We start from the raw sequence: 17,853 nt of genomic DNA, 5'->3' as shown, positions 1-17,853 counted from the left end.
TAATGATGATTGTTTACAGTTACCTATCAATGAGCAGTATACTGGCACTATTCTAAGGCCTTTAGATATGGACATTAATTAAACATTCATAAGCATATTAGCTACAGGAAGCTCAGATTCAGGGAGTGACTTGCCTGAAGTCACTCCTTCTTTGTGATGAGTTTAGACCTGGGCTTGGGCAGCCTGGCTCCACCCCTTCAAGTTACAGATTCAAGAGTTGGAGAGGTGATACGAATGTAGGCCGCTGAGCCAAGTTCAATATTCAGCACCATGTGTCTTTCCCTAAGCACTGCCAGAAATCACCCCTGAGCATAGTGCCCAAAGTAAGACCTAAGTATCTCTAGATGTGTCTCCTTCCCCAAAAATTCTAGACTGAAATTTTAAGAAAAACTGAAGTCTACAAAATAGTCTAAAATTTTCTTTAAAATGTTTTTACAGTTGTATAGAACAGTTTTAATCATTATCATCAATCATCATTATATTTATTTCTCATGTTCTTAAAAGTATATAGCAAGCATAAAGTAAAATTTCAGTGCAGAGTGTCAAATATAGAATACTAGGAATTTCAATTCACTGTTTTAATTCTCTCAGAATATATTTTAGGAAAGTAATTATAGTTTAGAAAGATCAAATTTTAGAAATTGCTCTATGATATCTAGGACATTGTAATATATCAGTCTGGAGAAAAAAAAGATAAAGTAATTCAATCATCAGTCAAAAAGTTTTGATCATTTCTAAAAGAACTACTTGTTCAATAAAAAAAGTAGAACATTGTGGGGCTGAAGAAATAGTACAGCAGATGGGCCTTGCACATTGCAGGCCCAGGTTAGATACCTAGCATTCTATAGGATTTCCCAAACCCACCAGAAATGATCCCTGAGCACAGTCTCAGGAGTAAACCCTGAGCACTACTGAGTGTGATCCAAAAACAAAACAAATACTAGAATATTGTCTTTATGGGGCCGGAGAGATGGTATGGAGGTAAGGCATTTGTCTTGCTTGCAGAAGGACAGTTATTTGAATCCCAGCATCCCATATGGTCCCCTGAGCCTGCCAGGAGTGATTTCTGAGCATAGAGCCAGGAGTAGCCCCTGAGCCTGCCGGTGTGACCCAAAAACCAAAAAAAAAAAAAAAAAAAAAAAGAATATTGTCTTTGAAGAAACTGCTATTAAATTAGCAAAACATAAGCTTCTTACATTATTTGGCATAATCAGCTACATGGGTATTTTGCATGTTATTGTGCTTCTGAAAAATACAGAAATAAAGATGGTCTTCCCTGACTATATAGGTATGTGGCAAAGGAGGAAAACTTTGAAGCGGGTTTTAGTCATGGCTTAACTCATCTTCCCTTGGATTTGAAGCTAGTTTTGTTTTCTGAATCTCAGGTTCTCTCATACAAAATAGGAGCAGTAATGCCTGTTCTTCTCATAACAGTGATAAACTAATGACAGATGAATGAATAAATGACTCTATGAACCATGAAACACTTTATAAATGCATTTTAGTACGATTTTTTTGTAAGCATTTTTAAATGCCTTTTTAGTAAGATGCTACTTTGCATGTTAGTAGAGATTCAAAAATTCAAGCAAATTCATTATAGCAAAGGAGAAAACTCCTTTCTAATGCTCAAGATAAATATATTGCTTAGGGCCGGGAAGGTGGCGCTAGAGGTAAGGTGTCTGCCTTGCAAGCGCTAGCGTAGGACGGACCGTGATTCGATCCCCCGGCGTCCCATATGGTCCCCCCCCAAGCCAGGTTTGATCCCCCGGTGTCCCATATGGTCCCCCCAAGCCAGGGGCGATTTCTGAGTGCATAGCCAGGAGTAACCCCTGAGCGTCAAAGAGGTGTGGCCCAAAAACCAAAAAAAAAAAAAAAATATATATATATATATATATATATATATATATATATTGCTTAGGCTATCAGCACAGATGGGTTCCTTCATTTACACTTTATAGCATACAAATTTTATTATTTTTTGAATTAGCAAATAAGAAAATGCATGTTATTTTGGAGCTTGAAATCTTTTTTTTTTAATTTTTTTATCTTCTTTTTCTGCATAAAAGACACAAGGTCAGTCATAATGGTATTTATTCGGTACTTCTGATGAGATAATAGTATAATGTCAACCATGAGAAATAAAAATAGGCCCATTTGGGGACAGAGGATCACACACACACACACACGCATGGACAGGCATTTTTCATGGGGAGGGGGGAGAGATGGTTCAGAACATGTACAATATGGAGCTGGAAGTCCAATCCAAAGCTACCAACCCCCAATCCTATGGTTTCAACTAGTGACAGAGAATTACCTATGTTCCTCAAATACACAATCTTTTAAACCCTAGACTCTTTAACAAGAACTACTAAATGACCAACCAGGTGCTGGTAACATTCTGATTTGTAATTCGCCCAAGCAATCTGAAAGAACTGTCTGAAGGAGACTGACAGTATCACTATGGAGTCATACTGCTAATTAGCCTTCAACTATTATATAGCACATGAGAAATAACACTGCTCACACGAACAGAAGAAAGCAGGTCAATGAAATGTGTACGGAGCTTGAAATCTTTTGATAGAGATTTTGTTCCTATTTTTTAAGACTACTTGGCTTATTCCAACTGAAAAACTTAACATATGCTTGTTTATATAATATATTTATAATATTACATTATAAATAAGAAGTGGTTTATAATTAATATCGCCCAGTTTTCTTAGCCACAGTATGAATATTTTGTAATAGTTCCAGTTTTTTATGTATACCTAATTGTTACTATAATGAAGTTATTTTCATACATCCTTTTCCCCCACACAGTTTTACAAATTCTTTATAAAGTTCCTTTGAACACCATTGAAAGTTCATTTGCATTTTCCTTTCTGTCGCTTCATCTATATAGTAGCATTTCTAAATGATCATGTCACAAACCAAAGACTCTACTTTTTATTCTCTTAGAAACAGTAATATATTTGGGTCTGCACTTGGCCTACTATAGAAAGCTGAGAAAAATCACATTGCAGACAGAAAATGGTGTCTCATTCTTTTTGGCAGTCAACTGTATTTAATTTATTCATAGTCTTCCTATCCAATAAACATACATATGTTTTGAGTAGTTTTGTAACCATATATATCAATAGCTGTCAACAATAGATGAATACCCTTACATTTATTTCTGACTCTTGTAAGCTTTAATTTATAATATTAATCAGAAAAATGTCCTTATTCCTACAAATAATTCTAAATAAAAGCAAAGATAATTGAAATCATTGACAGTGTTAGTGTTGCCATCTGCTCTAGACCCCCAAACTGCTATTGGAAGTGCAGATTCTCAGACCCCTTGAAAACCCTTCCTCTCTCTTCACAGTATTGAAATCTGAGATCTTTGTGCTCAGGGTCCATAATCATAATTGCTCTGTAGCAAAGAATAACATGTGGATTTCATGTTACTTGAAAGTTTGTAAACTATGTGGGTTAGATAGTCAATAAGAGACAAAGTAAATAAAATTCAGTGCTGGATGACTGTAAATACTGATGACGTTTTCTTTGAATAGCGAGACCCCTATTAAGTACACGGACAGAGTTAAGAGTGGGGTCACTGGAGAACAGATCTGGTTGCAGATTAACGAGCCCACTCCGAATGATAAAGGGAAATATGTCATGGAGCTCTTTGATGGTAAAACTGGACATCTGAAGAGTGTGGATCTTTCTGGACAAGGTAAATGGATATTCTGCAGATTCCAATTTACTCTAAAGGAGTGGAATTTTTGTTGTTTTGTCTTTTGTTCTTGGGCCACTCAGCACTCAGGAGTTACTCTTGGCTCTGTGCTCAGAAATTACTCCTGGAAGGCACAAAGGACCTGTGATGAGACATGGAATGCCAGGGTTCAAAATCGGGTCAGCTGCATGCAAGACAAATGCCCTACTGGCTGTGCTATCAACCAGCCCAATTTTTACAAAGAATGCAATTTTTACAAAGAAGGAAGAGTGATAAGAGGTCATTGGGTTTGATTATTGAAGTGATTAAAGATTTTGATAAAGCAGTTTAAATTCAATAGGGTTAAGTCATAGAAGAAGCAAAAATTTAGTCGATGGAGAATCAGTGGAAAGTTTAATGAAGACAGTAGACAGTTATGTTTATTTACAATTTATGGGTTTATTTAGAGCAGGTTTATTTACAGTTATGTAAATAAAAACAAACACTGAAAAATAATTGTTATTTGATGATTGAAATGTGAACATATTCATAGAGTTCAAGTTATCTGTTAAGCTGTAAGAGTTGAAGACTTGAGGGGCTGGAGCGGTGGAGCAGGTGGTCGGGCGTCTGTCTCCCTTGCGTGAGCTAATCTAAGTTTGATACCCCCTGTGTCCCATATGGTCCCCCAAGCTAGGGGCAATTTCTAAGTGAATAGCCAGAAATAACCCTTGAGCATCACCGTCACCAGTGTAGCTCAAAAAACAAAATATAAATTAAAAATAAGAGTTGAAGACTTGAATTAAGGGTAGTAATTAACCTATTAAATTGTAGAAAAATGTAAATTTACTGTCCAGGACACAGGGGAGAGTGTTGACCTTGGAGAGGAGTAGAGATAATCCAGAAACTAGAGGAGAATGACTGTGAATAAGCAAAGACAAATTCTGGCTGTCTCTCCTCACCCTTACAACTGCCACTCTTGTTCTGAACCTACCACCTATTTGACTGAGAATCATCACTGGGGCCCCCAGACTTCCTGAATAGTGTTTAGAAGGTTCTTATTCTCCCAAAATAATCATTTTTACATTCTGGACCACTGAAACTGACTTACTCTGCAGGCTCTGGGGGAGAAGAAAAATAGAATGCTATAGTATTCAGTTTCTTATCTCTGTCTTCTACTCTCTTGCACCATAAACAAACATTATTTCAGGCCAGCACTGCATGTGTTGTGTGATTGCAGATACTCTGCAATCTGACCCAAATAACAGGAGCTAAGAACATGTATAACCTTGGAACCAGCTAGCTGATTCTATAATGAGGGATGATTCAGTAAAAGAAATGCTTTTTTTTAGACTTGGGATCATTATTAGAGAGCCAACTTTTATTTGCCATGAACCTTTGTTTCCATTTTATCTTTACTGGAATGCATATTAGCCTTTTTGTTTGAAGGGATGAATGTCTCTCGCTGAGTTGAAAGCTTATAAAATTCACTTTTTCTATCAGGAAATATTTGCTTCTCTTATTAGTCCCCAGAGCTATAGAATGGACACAGAGGCACAGTCTTAGTCAAAAATAGCTTTGTTGCACCTGAACTGATCACATTGACCCTGTGCTATGAATTTTAATCAGCCCCTCTGTAACATCAAAGTATGGGTAAGGGACTGAAGAGATAGCATGGAGGTAGGGTGTTTGCCTTGCATGCAGAAGAATGGTGGTTCAAATCTCAGCATCCCATATGGTCCCCCGAGCCTGCCAGGAGCGATTTCTGAGCGTAGAGCCAGGAGTAAGCCCTGAGCACTGCCGGGTATGACCCAAAATAAAAAAAAAAATTAAAAAAAAAGAAAGAAAGAAAGAAAAAGAAAATTCTAACTTCTCTTATTTCCCTCTTATAGCCTATGATGAAGCCTTTGCTGAATTTGAGAGATTAAAGTAAGTCTTCCTTTTCCCAGTGAATGACATTTGCTTACACTAATTTCTCAAATTCAAGTCTGTTCCCTCATGGGGGTGGGGGAGCTGTCATTCTGGGAAGCACAGTCAAAGCAACACTTCTTTCTGCTTTGTCTGAGCAGCAAAATGTCTCTTACACAACTGAAGTGTAGTCAGGGTTAGTTGACTTTGAAGTAACACTAAAACAAGATTCTTCTTTCTTTGTGTGTTTGTCTCTCTCAACCACAGACAAGCTGCCATTGCAGAGAAAAGTAAGTAAACCACCTTATCAGTTACTCCTGGCATGTGTTCAAAACATAAATTTGATTTTGTTAGCCTACTATAGGAGGACTATAGAGAGTAAAAGTGGGGTTTCTGCTACTGCTTTTCTTTTCATTATTTTGTTTATTAAATGTTAGTTTTCTAAATATGCTTTTCATTTAGCTTCTTGATGAGAATGTCAAGGAAAGATTTCAGGTCACATTAGAATATTACCCAGCTCTGGACTTGAGTTACCCTCAACACACACAGTCTAAGAAATGTCTTAGCTACAGATCACACAATAAATTGTGACTCACTTACATTGAGCATCAATTTATCAGGGAAATTTGTATGCGTTAAAGAAAAAAATTAAAAAATGTTCTCATTTAGAAACCTGTTAATAACAGAAACTGCTTCCACCCACAATAAGTACTGCTATATTTTCCTAAGAGTCATGGTAGGAAAAAATATGATGAATCAGGTCTTCCTTTCATTACATGGGGCATAGTCTGAATAAAGTCAATAAACAACAAACTGGCAAGTTTGCATCCCAGGAATATGCTTATTATCAACTTCTGCCAACAGCCTGAGTTGCATAGAGAGTTCCAGAACTCTTACAGGAGCCTAGGAGTGGTGAACTAATGCAACATAATCATCCAGGTCCCTTCTTAGTGTGGGAGGTCAACTTTGACTTCTTTTCAAGGTTGTAATTACATGTCAGTTCAGAGCTGCAATGAAAGAGGAAGGTAAAAAGTGAGAGAGGAATCAAGTCATTGATTCCGGATTATTCAAAAGGAATGTTTTCATCATTGACCTGCTCCCTATTTCTCCTCTGGCTCTGGAGACTACTGGTACTAAGTGAGGCCAGCACGGAGGCATGGTCAAGAGAATGTCAGAGACAAAAACAAACATTCCCTCTATTCCTGAGCAAAGCAAATGTCTTCAACAGTTGGCAGTCTTCCAATTCTTGAAGTCTCTTTTGGGTGAGGAATCTGATCCCCCTGTAGTTCATAAAATCTTTCCTGAGCTCTCTGGATCAGAACAGTTGAGAACTGTTGAGAACAGTTGAGAACTGGAAGAAACCTGCTCAATGTTTGTAACCTTTTCAAAACTACATGACACTTAATTAAAATAAAATCTCTGTTGACCCACTATGCAGACTAAGTTGAGGTTGTTTTCTTCCTGAGGTTGAAATGGACCCTGTTCCCTGACTCTATGCCCCTCTCTAGATTCCTATGAGGCCCAACAGAAAAATCCCATGGATGCTGTAGAGCAGAGTTTGGAAACTGAATGTACACAAGTCTCATGTCACCTTCCCCACTTATTCTCCAGATTAGGAGATGGAGGTTACACAGGGAAATCACATCTATTATCACACATCGAGTGGAACCAGGAGAGAGGACAAGCAGGGCTTAAACATTATTAGCATGAAATAGGATTGGAACCATGAGGATTTAGATCAACATTCGAAGGTCAATCAAACAAGAGACACAATGACAGGTCAAGAAGAGGCTTTCTTGGCAAAATTCAGCTGGAAAGATAGATTCATATCCTCAATTGTTCTGTGCACACTCTCACAAGACTGATATTCTATAGAGAAAGATAAGGAATAAAGAAAAAGACTAATTGTAGACTAGTGGACTCCAGAACAAATTCCTTCAGGGTCTGGTCCAGGGCTCACTTCATTTTATCTACAAACTTAAACAATAACAAAATAAGGACAAAATGAAGAAAGTTGTCCTGGTCTTTATGCTTCTGGATAGAAGGGAAACTAAGACAAGGACTAGTGTCCTTGCCTACTAGGCATGTGCTGCTCCTTATTTCTTTGGGTGGGTTTCAGAATCAGTAGGATAATGGCAGAGAAGGGAATGTAGAAAGAAGGCTCCAGAATCACACACTGATTAAAGTAAATCTAAAAATAAAAGAACATGGCAATCACTGAATTCATGCCAAAGAGAATGGCTCTGAGTGAATTACAGAAATATTCTTCCCTGGAGCTGAGGCAGTGACACACAGGGAAAATGACATGGTCCAGGTATCAACCTCAGATTTTGGTATCCTTCCTGCATCTTGACCACATAGCCATACATAGATAGTATTCCATGAAAACTATCTCAAAACTATCAGGAGACAAGAAGGGGAAGCTCTCTAGTGAAGGTCTCTTTCTTCCTTAAATAAAACCCTCATTTAAAAAAAATAAAAATAAATCCCTTATTGGGACTGGAGCAGTGGCGCAAGTGGTAAGGCATCTGCCTTGCGTGCACTAGCCTAGGACAGACCAATAGTTCGATCCCCGGGCGTCCCATATGATCCCCCAAGCCAGGAGCGATTTCTGAGCGCATAGTCAGGAGTAACCTCTGAGCATCACCGGGTGTGGCCAAAAAAAAAAAAAAAGAAAACCCAACCCTCATCTGCATGAGCCTCCAGCTCTCCCTTCCAAATAGGCTCTGACCCTACAACTTCTTATATTCAGAAGGAAACCCATTAGAGAAGACAAGTCAGGCTTAAATGCTCTCCATAGAGATCGATGTGCCATATCAAATTGATGCCTGCTGACTTACAGAGGAGCAAAGGCAAAAAAAAAAAAAAATGACCACAAAAATTAGAAAGCAATTTTCAATACAACCAATATTGACCTGATGTTTTAGGGACATATATTAAGAACCCAAGCATGCAAAATGTGTTTGTGGGGGAGTAATTTCAAATCACTGGATCATTACCTCTCTTTGCATATAGAAAATGGGTATAAAGTAACTGACTGGGAAGAATCAGTCCATTGGGACACCAGCCCCCTGGGATGCTTTGGTGAGTGTGCTCATCCTTTCAGTGACTGACCAAAAATGCTTGTGCTTGCAGATCGTGCCCGGGTATTGGGTGGTCTCCCAGATGTGGTCACCATTCAAGAAGGCAAGGTAAGTGGAGAGATCAGTGCTCCCCAATATTAGGAATGGATTCCAGGATTTCAGCACCCCACACTTCCCTTTCTTTCTTTCTTTCTTTCTTTCTTTCTTTCTTTCTTTCTTTCTTTCTTTCTTTCTTTCTTTCTTTCTTTCTTTTTTATTTTATTATTTTTTTGGTTTTTTGGATCACACCCTGCAGCACTCAGGGATTACTCCCAGCCCTACACCCAGAAATTGCTCCTGGCAAGCTCGGGGGACCATATGGGATGCCGGGATTCGAACCACCGTCCTTCTGCATGCAAGGCAAACATCCTATCTCCATGCTATCTCTCCAGCCCCTCTTTTTCATTTTTATTATGGAGTGTGTGGGGGGAGGATACACCCGGTGGTGCTCAGAAGCTTTTCCTAGTTCTGTGCTTCAGTGATCCTGGTGGTATCTGGGGTCCACACGGGATGCTGGATCAAATTAGGGTACTACCACCCTACCCCATCATCTGGTACTCCTCTTCTTTTTAAGATTCACCTATATCCTCTTCACTTCTGCCATGATTTTCCATTCTTGATTTTAGAAGTCAAAACCATAGATCAAAATGATTCATTTTTTAATCATTTCAGTGCTCTATCCACCAAGCATGAAGATTTACAATTACTAAGTGGACCAGTATCTTACCATATTAGTATCTTTCCAGAGTACCTTTAAAATCATAAGAAGTTGAAGGCATTCCATCAGAATATGACAAATATAATTTGGATTGCAAGAGGTTGGGCCACACCTCATACTGCTCAGGGATTACTACGATCTTGGACTCGGGGATCACTTTTGGCAGATCTCAAGTGCACCTATGTAGTGCTAGGTATTAAACTGGGTTTGACCACATGAAAGACAAATGTATTCTCCCATATTCTCTCTCTGTATTTCCTTTCTTTAACCCCCTATTTCATCAAGACAAGTTTGATACACAAGCCATAAAGACATAAGTATTTGTAATGTTTCAAAACATTTTGCCTTCTACAAAAGGGAAATAAAGACACATGTTGACTAGTTGAAACTATGGTAATAAAACCAGATGAGCTGAATGCTTTGGTGGAGGTAGGTTTTATTGAGCTCTGTTTCATTCTCACAGGTAGAAAATATGACCACAGTGGACTATAAGCTCAATTTTTTTAGTTGTTTTTGTTTTTAAACCATTTTTCCATTATCCTCAGTGACTACAATTAAAACTCAACAGTGTGTCAGTAAACTTTAAGAGAAAAATATAGGTAAAGCACTTTGTGATCTCTAACTCAATTCTTCCATACAAACCATAGTTTTTCATAATATCAAGATTTTGAGAATATTTGGTTTTTTTTTAAAAGTTAATACAAGTAACCAGTTTCCAAAATTACCTTGAATAAGTTTAATGATGATAGCCTGGCTCATATTTTTCTTGCTAAAATATATTTACAGAACAATTCTGTAAGAAATACTCATTAATCATGAAAGAAAATATTTATTTCTTGTTTGGGGGCCAAAACTGGCTGTGATCAGGAACTATTCCTGGCTCAATGTTTTGGAATGAACCCCTGGGAGTACTTGGGAAACTGATATAGCTCTGGGCTCAGGGAAACATGGTTTTCATGCATTAGGCTTCAACTTTGGTTGACAGAATAATTCATAATACAGTTATTTATGGTATTCAATATTATAATATCAATCCCACCACCAATATAACATTCCCTCTTCCCTGGTCATCAGTTTCCTAATCTCCCTAGAGATTGCCCCTTGGCAGGTACAAACAGTTTACTTAATATTTCTTGGTATTAATAAATATTAATGGAATTATAGGAAAAATACACTAAAAGAAATCTTGTAAACATTGCCATATCTTGCAATGGCGTCTTATGTCATTATCTGAAAATCAACTAAAATGTATATTGCCAATTGAATATTCTTTTATTGATTCTGTTGAGGTTATGTGGCTTCTATGATAATTTCACATCAAATTTGGTATTTTCTTACTGGAAAATCCATAATAAAATTATGGTAGTATTGTGTAGCCATTCCATCCTCAAATTTGAGGATCTGTGTAGTTGGGTTGATGAGCTCATATGGTGACAGCATGGTTCATGAGGGCTCTCAGAAAAGGCCCAGCTGCAAGGCTGACATTTCCAAAAGTTTTTCCTGCTCACAGGCCTTTCTTTCGAGAGTTATAGGAGTCTATGTCGTTGGCCACTTGCATAGACCTGATGAAAAGCTCTGGGCGTGGCTATCAGGAACTTCTGGAAGTGCAGAAGTGTGGGGGCAGGTGGCCAGGCATGGCTCCAAGCATCCCTGGAGATGTCAACCACAAAACTGGCATACCTAGAGTGTTTGGTGGCTAGGAGTCTCTGCAGAGAAGAGTGGAGAAGCAGTGAAACTGGGCCATTGGCATGGCAGCAGTTGTAGGACAGATCTGTTTAGTGATTTCTAAAAGGATGAAATATGCATTTACTATCAGCATTAACAATCAGCAGTTGCATTCCTGAGCATTTGTTTTAGGGAATTTAAAATTTATAATCATATGAGAAACCATGTACAAAAATTGTTCATGTCAGCTTAATTTCTAGTTGCGCCAAACTGGAGATAGTCTCACTGACTCACTGGCTCACAGTGTTTACATACGATGATGTACTACATAGTAACCAAAAAGAGTAAAATATTAATTCAAGCAGTAGCTTTGGATGAATCTGCAAGGAATTATGCTTGAGTGAAAAGGTCACATACACCCCCGCGTTGCATACTAAGGGATGCTATTTATGTCTTTGAAACTGCAAAAGTTTAGAAATATATTACTATTAGAGATGAGTGGTTGCAGCAATTAGGTTAGGTGAGGAGAATTAGAGGGGAAAGACTTTATGTTTTTAAAAGATAATAGTATACACTATATTATAGTGAAGGCAACATTCTAGCTTTTGGCTGAGATGGTAAATACACAATCATAGACATAGAATAAACAGAATTAGGCAAAACTGAGTGCATATACAAGCACAAATGAATACAGATAAAACTAGAAACTCTAAATGAGATCAATGGTTTGTATCAATGCCAATATATACTATTGTACTGTGGTTTTGTTATGGGTGAAGCTGGTAAGGAACATAAGATCTATTATTTCATATAATTGTTTATGAATCAACAATTGTCAAAAATTAATTTGGGGCATGGGAATTTGCCTTGTATGTGAACTCGAATTTAATCCCTGGAATCCTTTGTGGTCCCTAGAGCACTAACAGCAGTAATGCCTGAGTTCAGAGCCAGGTATTATCAGTGAGTACCACTAAAGTGTGGCACCAAAAAAAAAAAAAAAAAAAAAAGAGTTTTAATTTCTTCCAAATAAAATAAATTCAACCAAAAAGGTCAAAAGTAACACTATAGGAATGCACTTTGGTAGAAAACCTTTACAATTACAACAAATTAGATGGGAAAGAAATAAAAGGGTATGCTGGCGGTTTAGAAATTATCACATTATCTCCAATATTGTGAGGATTCTGCCGTGGAGCTATAGAACATTAAATAAATACAAGTGATTAGGTAATAATTATGACAGTGAGATTTCTATATTGAGAGTGAGCCCAAGGTGCCACACATAAAGCTTCTATGTTTATAAAAACAAGTCAAAATAGAAAGTGGACACCCATTATTTCATGTAGTGTTTGGCTGGTTGGTTTTTATTGTGGATTTTGTTGCTTACTATATTTGTTTTGTTTTAAGGGTGCCATACCTGATGATGCTCAAAGGTTACTTACTCCTGGCTCTGTACTCACAAATTATTCCTAGTGGTGTTCTGGGAACTATATGTGAGTGCCAAGTACTAAACATAGCTAGCTGTGTGCAAGGCAAATGCCTTACCCTCTATAGTATCTCTCTAACTGTACCTTTATGAAGTTTTGATGATTAAAACATTTCTCAAAAAAAATAAAATAAAATTCCTCAAGCCAGAAATTTGAACACCTTAAAAAAAAAAGTCAGGTTTGATTTCACACTGTTAATGCACACAAAAGATAAACATAGCACTTTCAACTTCAGTCTGGGAGGCTCAAGTGTAGTCTCCCTCTGGTTCTGCCAAACCTTAGAAGAGGTCTGGAAGTTGTCTTCTTAGAGGTGATATATCATTCTCTCCTAAAACCTGTTTTGCAGGCACTTAACCTCACTTGCAATGTGTGGGGTGACCCAACTCCAGAGGTCTCCTGGCTGAAGAATGAGAAGCCTCTGTCTCCAGATGACCACTGCAGCCTCTCATTCGAGAGCGGCAAGACTGCCTACTTCACCATCCGCGGCGTGAGCACCTCCGACTCCGGCAAATATGGGCTGGTAGTGAAGAATAAGTATGGCTCAGAGACAAGTGACTTCACTGTCAGCGTGTTCATCCCAGAGGAGGAGGCAAGAAAGGCCAATTCGGAGCCCCCGAAGGACAAGTCCTAGTGACTGAACCCCACAGGGCCTGGAAGGAAGGTGTTGCTGATGGATTCTGGCATCAGATGGTTTTGGGAAAGTAGAACCTGATCTTTGTGTTTTCTACTCATTTTTGTGATCAGGGTGTAATGGGGGTGTGGAGAATGGTCATATCTTTCATTTATACATTTAAAAAGGCATCAATTGACCATATTTTAATTGCTACTATTTATGCACAAACTGTATATTAAGAAAAGATCTCTGGTAGCATAACTATTAGAAAAGGGTTTTAAGAAAGACTAGGATCAAGTCAGAAGATGTCTGTGTCTTGTTGAATAATGACCAGAGAGCAGATAAATTTGTTGGGGAGTGGTTTGGATTTGGTTATATTTTTACCAGTGGATTCTCATCAGCATCACCACCCTGTCAAGTTAGAAACAGGCTGTTAAGCCAACCAGTGTGCTTCCTGTGTTGTTACAATAGTGCTATGTAATCATTGGTGCATTTGTAACGTGGAAACTCTTGGTATTAATAAACTATTTAACTTCTAAGTCCCTCCATTTTTCTCACCTCTCTGTGTACTGTGCCTTATGACTTAAAATCCTTTCAGTTTATGGGCAGACAATACAGTGGATAAGACACTTGATATGCATATGCTTTACACAGGTTCACTTCTCAAAATCCCATATGGTCCCCTGAGCCTTCATGAGTGATTCCTGAGCACAGAGCCAGGAGTAACCCCTGAGCACTGCTGGGTATGACAAAAAATATCTATCCATATGTACATATTCCAAAATTACATAATGCCATATTTTATAACACAAAATAAAACTTCACTTGCATTGCACTTGACTAGCATAGGTTTAATCCTTACATCTCATAATGATCCCTCAAGAAGCACCACCAGTAGTGATTTCTGAGTGCAGAGTCAGAGTAACTCCTGAGCATTGCTTAATGTGGCCCTAAAACAAAGAAGTAAAGCTCCTAATTTTAACTTGCATAGACTCCTATGGTATAGTTTTAATACTAAGAAAGAGAACTGTCATCTCAGCTCAAAATGGGGAGTTGATATGAAGATCTGTGCAGCAAAGGATGCCTTAATTAGAAACCAAAAACTGGAAATAGTGAAAGTGGCATTTTTCACTATTTGAAGCTATATGAAGCTTACCATCTGCATAAGAGAAGTTCTAGGTAGAAAACAAAGTTGTTAGATTTCTTCAACCAATACTTCATGCTTATAGGGTACATTAGCACCATAGAAATAGAAATCCTGAGTCAAGAATTTCTATAAAAATGGGTCCGGAGAGATAGCATGGAGGTAAGGTGTTTGCCTTTCATGCAGGAGGTCATCGGTTCGAATCCCGGCGCCCCATATGGTCCCCCGTGCCTGCCAGGAGCAATTTCTGAGCCTGGAGCCAGGAATAACCCCTGAGCACTGCCGGGTGTGACCCAAAAACCACAAAAAAATTTTTCTATAAAAATGAGGCACATGAAAAATGCTTTAAGGGACCTCTGGGTCTGTCCACAAAGGAGTGCTCCTCCAAAAAATTGTCCTCCTACATAATCAATTAGGAAATCAAAGAATTTTAGGGTAAAGGATTGGATCATTGGCTGCAGGCATGAAGGACTACAGTGCCTGGGAGAAGAGTCCATCGTAATGAGAGATTTATGATTGATCCATGTTTTACTCAGCTGAGGAGAAAGCTATAGAAGTGCAGGGAGGCAGAGATGGCTAGAATGTGAGGGTAGGAGTCCTGAGAAAGAAGTCAAATGAAAAGGAGTTTACAGGGATACCTGACAGAGCCTGACTCTATGAATTCTGGGTAAATGGTTGCAGGGAAATAGAAAACTGGTTCTTAGAGCTCACATAGACCAGAAACAGTTCTATTCTTTCCAGAATGAAAAGACTTTGTAATCCAGGAGACAAAGTATGAAGTTGTGGGAAGTGCCCCACCTCGATCTAAGGCCAACTTAACCACATTCCAAAAACTTCTCTGTACCCACCTAACAGAACAAAGTGAGTCTTAAAGGAATCAAATATCTCCAGAGCCTAATATGTGTCCAAAAAAAGTTCAATCCTCCTTAAATGAAGACATACAACAGTATGAAATTCAGGATGCTGGCATCCATTCAAAATCACAGGCTTACATTGTGTATATGTACAGTTTCTTTAGCCATTCAACTGTTGTCGCACATCTGGGTTGTTTCCAGATTCTGACTATTGTAAATAGAGCTGCAATGAACATAGAAGTGCAGAGGTCATTTTTGTATTGGTTTTATATTCCTAGGGTATATCCCTAAGAGTGGTATAGCTGAATTATATGGGAGCTCAATAACCAGTTTTTTGAGGACTCTCTATATTGTTTTTCATATTTCTGGACTAAACAGAATTACCACCAGCAGTGAATGAAAGCCTGCCAGCACTGAATGTTCTTTGTGATATGTGCCAGTCTCTGTCATAAGATGGTACCTCATTGTTGTTTTGATTTGTGATGTGGAGCATTTTTTCATGTAATTTTTGGCCACCTGCATTTCTTCTTTGAGGAAGTGTGTGTTCACTTATTCCCATTTTTTAAGGAGTTTAGATTTTTTTCTTGTTTTGTTCTGTCAGTACCTTGTATATCTTATATGTTAGCACCTTATCTGATGGGTATTGGGTGAATAGTTTCTCTTATTCCATAGGTGGTTTTTGTGTCCTAGTCACTGTTTCCTTTAAAGTGCAGCAGCTTGTCAGTTTAATGTAGTCCCATTTATTTTATCTCTGCTTTCACTTGTTTGAACAGTGATGTTTCCTCCTTGGAGATGGCTTTTGTCTCAATTTTAAGTAGTGTTTTATCTATATGTTCTTCTATATACCTTATGGTTCCAGGTATGATATCAAGGTCTTTAATCCATTTGGACTTGGCCTTTGTGCATGTTGCTAAATGAAGGTCTGAGTATGCTCTTTTGCATGTAGTTGACCAGTTGGCTTGATACCACTTTGAAGAGGCTTTCCTTGCTCTATTTTGCATTTCTTTCCCCTTTATCAATGATTAATTGATTGTATGTCTGGGGAACATTCTCGGAATACTAAAGTCTATTCCTTGACCTGAGGGTCTATCTTTATTCCAATACCATGATGTTTAATGATTATTGCTTTATAATACAATTCTAAATTGGGGAAAGTGATGTCTCCCATATTTTCCCCCCATTTTCTTTATCCTAAGGGTTTCAGCTTCAGGAAAACTGAAGTCATGAAATTCTCCTATATGTGGATGGACATGGAAACTATTATGCTGACTGAAACGAGTCATACTGAGAGAGATAGGTACAGAACGGTTTCACTTATCTGTGGGATTTAAGAAAAATAAGACAGTATGGTAATAATACCCAGAGACATTAGAAAGGAGGTTTGAAAGGACCAGCCCATGATATGAAGCATACTACAAAGATTGGTGAATGCAGTCAGAGAAATAACAACACCAACAACTATCATGACAATGGTAGTGAGTGAGAGAAATAGAATGCCTGTCTCGAAGACAGGAATGGGGTGGGGAAGGAAGGAGATGGGGGCATTGGTGGTGGGAAGGTTGCAATAGTGAAGGGGGTGTTCTTTTTTATGACTGAAACCCAAGTACAAACATGTTTAAACCTGGGTGCTTAAATAAAGATATAAAAAATAAATAAAGGCATGCAAGTGAGGACAATTTTGACCAATCACCACAAGAAAAGTTCATTAAAGTAAAGAAGCCGTGAAAAAAACAATTACAAAGCATGATAACTATTGTTAACAATACTCTTTTGTATGTTTAAAAGTTACTTCAAAGAATAGACCTAAGAAAACTCTTCCTGACATCTGGAAGGTGTCCCATGTAAGGTTGCAGCTAAGGAAAGAAAAACTGGCTCTACTACTGAAAGCAAGTATCACCCCTCACTCTATAGTCCTTCCCAGGCTGAAACACTCTGGAGGCTTTTGCTGATCACAGTAGCCAGGAAGATAAGGGGATTTGAATAAAAAGTCTATTTTAGAGCTACAGAAGGTACCACTTGGGTGCAGATTGGATAGGAGTTGAAAGAAAGGAAATTGCCTAGAACAATTCACCTACCTTTCTCTCTATGGGTTAGAACAGCTAGGTGGATGGGTTCTCTGAAGGAGGGAGGTTTTGAGAGAGGAAAAGTGAGGAGGAGGGGAAGCTGAGATGTGTAGCATTATAGCAAAATTATTAATTCACTAAAAATTCATGGCAAGAAATTGCTGCTTCCAAAAAAATAGCAACTACAAGGGATCCTTGCTGTAGATAAAATAAATATTAATATAATATAATATAATATAAAATATTAATATAATAAATATAAAATAAATATTAAAAGAGATAGATGACCAGAGAGGATGGAGGTCACCTAATTATTTAGAACAAATGAAAGAAGGAAGGTTTCTGAATTCTTTCTTTTGTTTTGTTTTGTTTTGTTTTGGGTCACACCCGGCAGTGCTCAGGGTTTACTCCTGGCCCTATGCTCAGAAATTGCTCCTGGCAGGCTCGGGGGACCATATGGGATACCAGGATTCAAACCACCAACCTTCTGCATGAAGGCAAATGCCTTAATTCCATGCTATCTCTCCGGCCCCCTGAATTCTTATATAGTATAATATAATGGTGGTGGGGGAAACAAAGCCTTGCCATTTT

At 38.2% G+C, this 17,853-nt stretch overlaps 1 protein-coding gene and 1 non-coding gene across 2 annotated transcripts in view; one reads left to right on the top strand and one right to left on the bottom strand.

Annotated features, from left to right (window-relative positions):
* The window catches only part of MYOM1 (myomesin 1), a 166,946-nt gene extending 153,727 nt beyond the window's left edge, over positions 1–13,219 (top strand). The window contains exons 33-37 of the mRNA XM_049770911.1: positions 3,552–3,715; positions 5,584–5,620; positions 5,867–5,889; positions 8,735–8,790; positions 12,935–13,219. Coding sequence (XP_049626868.1) covers positions 3,552–3,715; positions 5,584–5,620; positions 5,867–5,889; positions 8,735–8,790; positions 12,935–13,219 — 565 coding nt within the window. The remainder of the gene's footprint in view (positions 1–3,551; positions 3,716–5,583; positions 5,621–5,866; positions 5,890–8,734; positions 8,791–12,934) is intronic.
* On the bottom strand, positions 2,431–2,559 carry LOC126005015 (small nucleolar RNA SNORA19). Its single transcript, XR_007494202.1, has one exon. It is a non-coding gene; the product is annotated as a small nucleolar RNA SNORA19 (small nucleolar RNA).
* Positions 13,220–17,853: the final 4,634 nt, after the last annotated feature.

The sequence above is a fragment of the Suncus etruscus genome, chromosome 3, assembly GCF_024139225.1.
Source record: "Suncus etruscus isolate mSunEtr1 chromosome 3, mSunEtr1.pri.cur, whole genome shotgun sequence".
Classification (NCBI taxonomy): Eukaryota; Metazoa; Chordata; class Mammalia; order Eulipotyphla; family Soricidae; genus Suncus; species Suncus etruscus.
The sequence above is the reverse complement of the archived record's forward strand: the minus strand, read 5'-3'. Positions and strand labels throughout refer to the sequence as shown.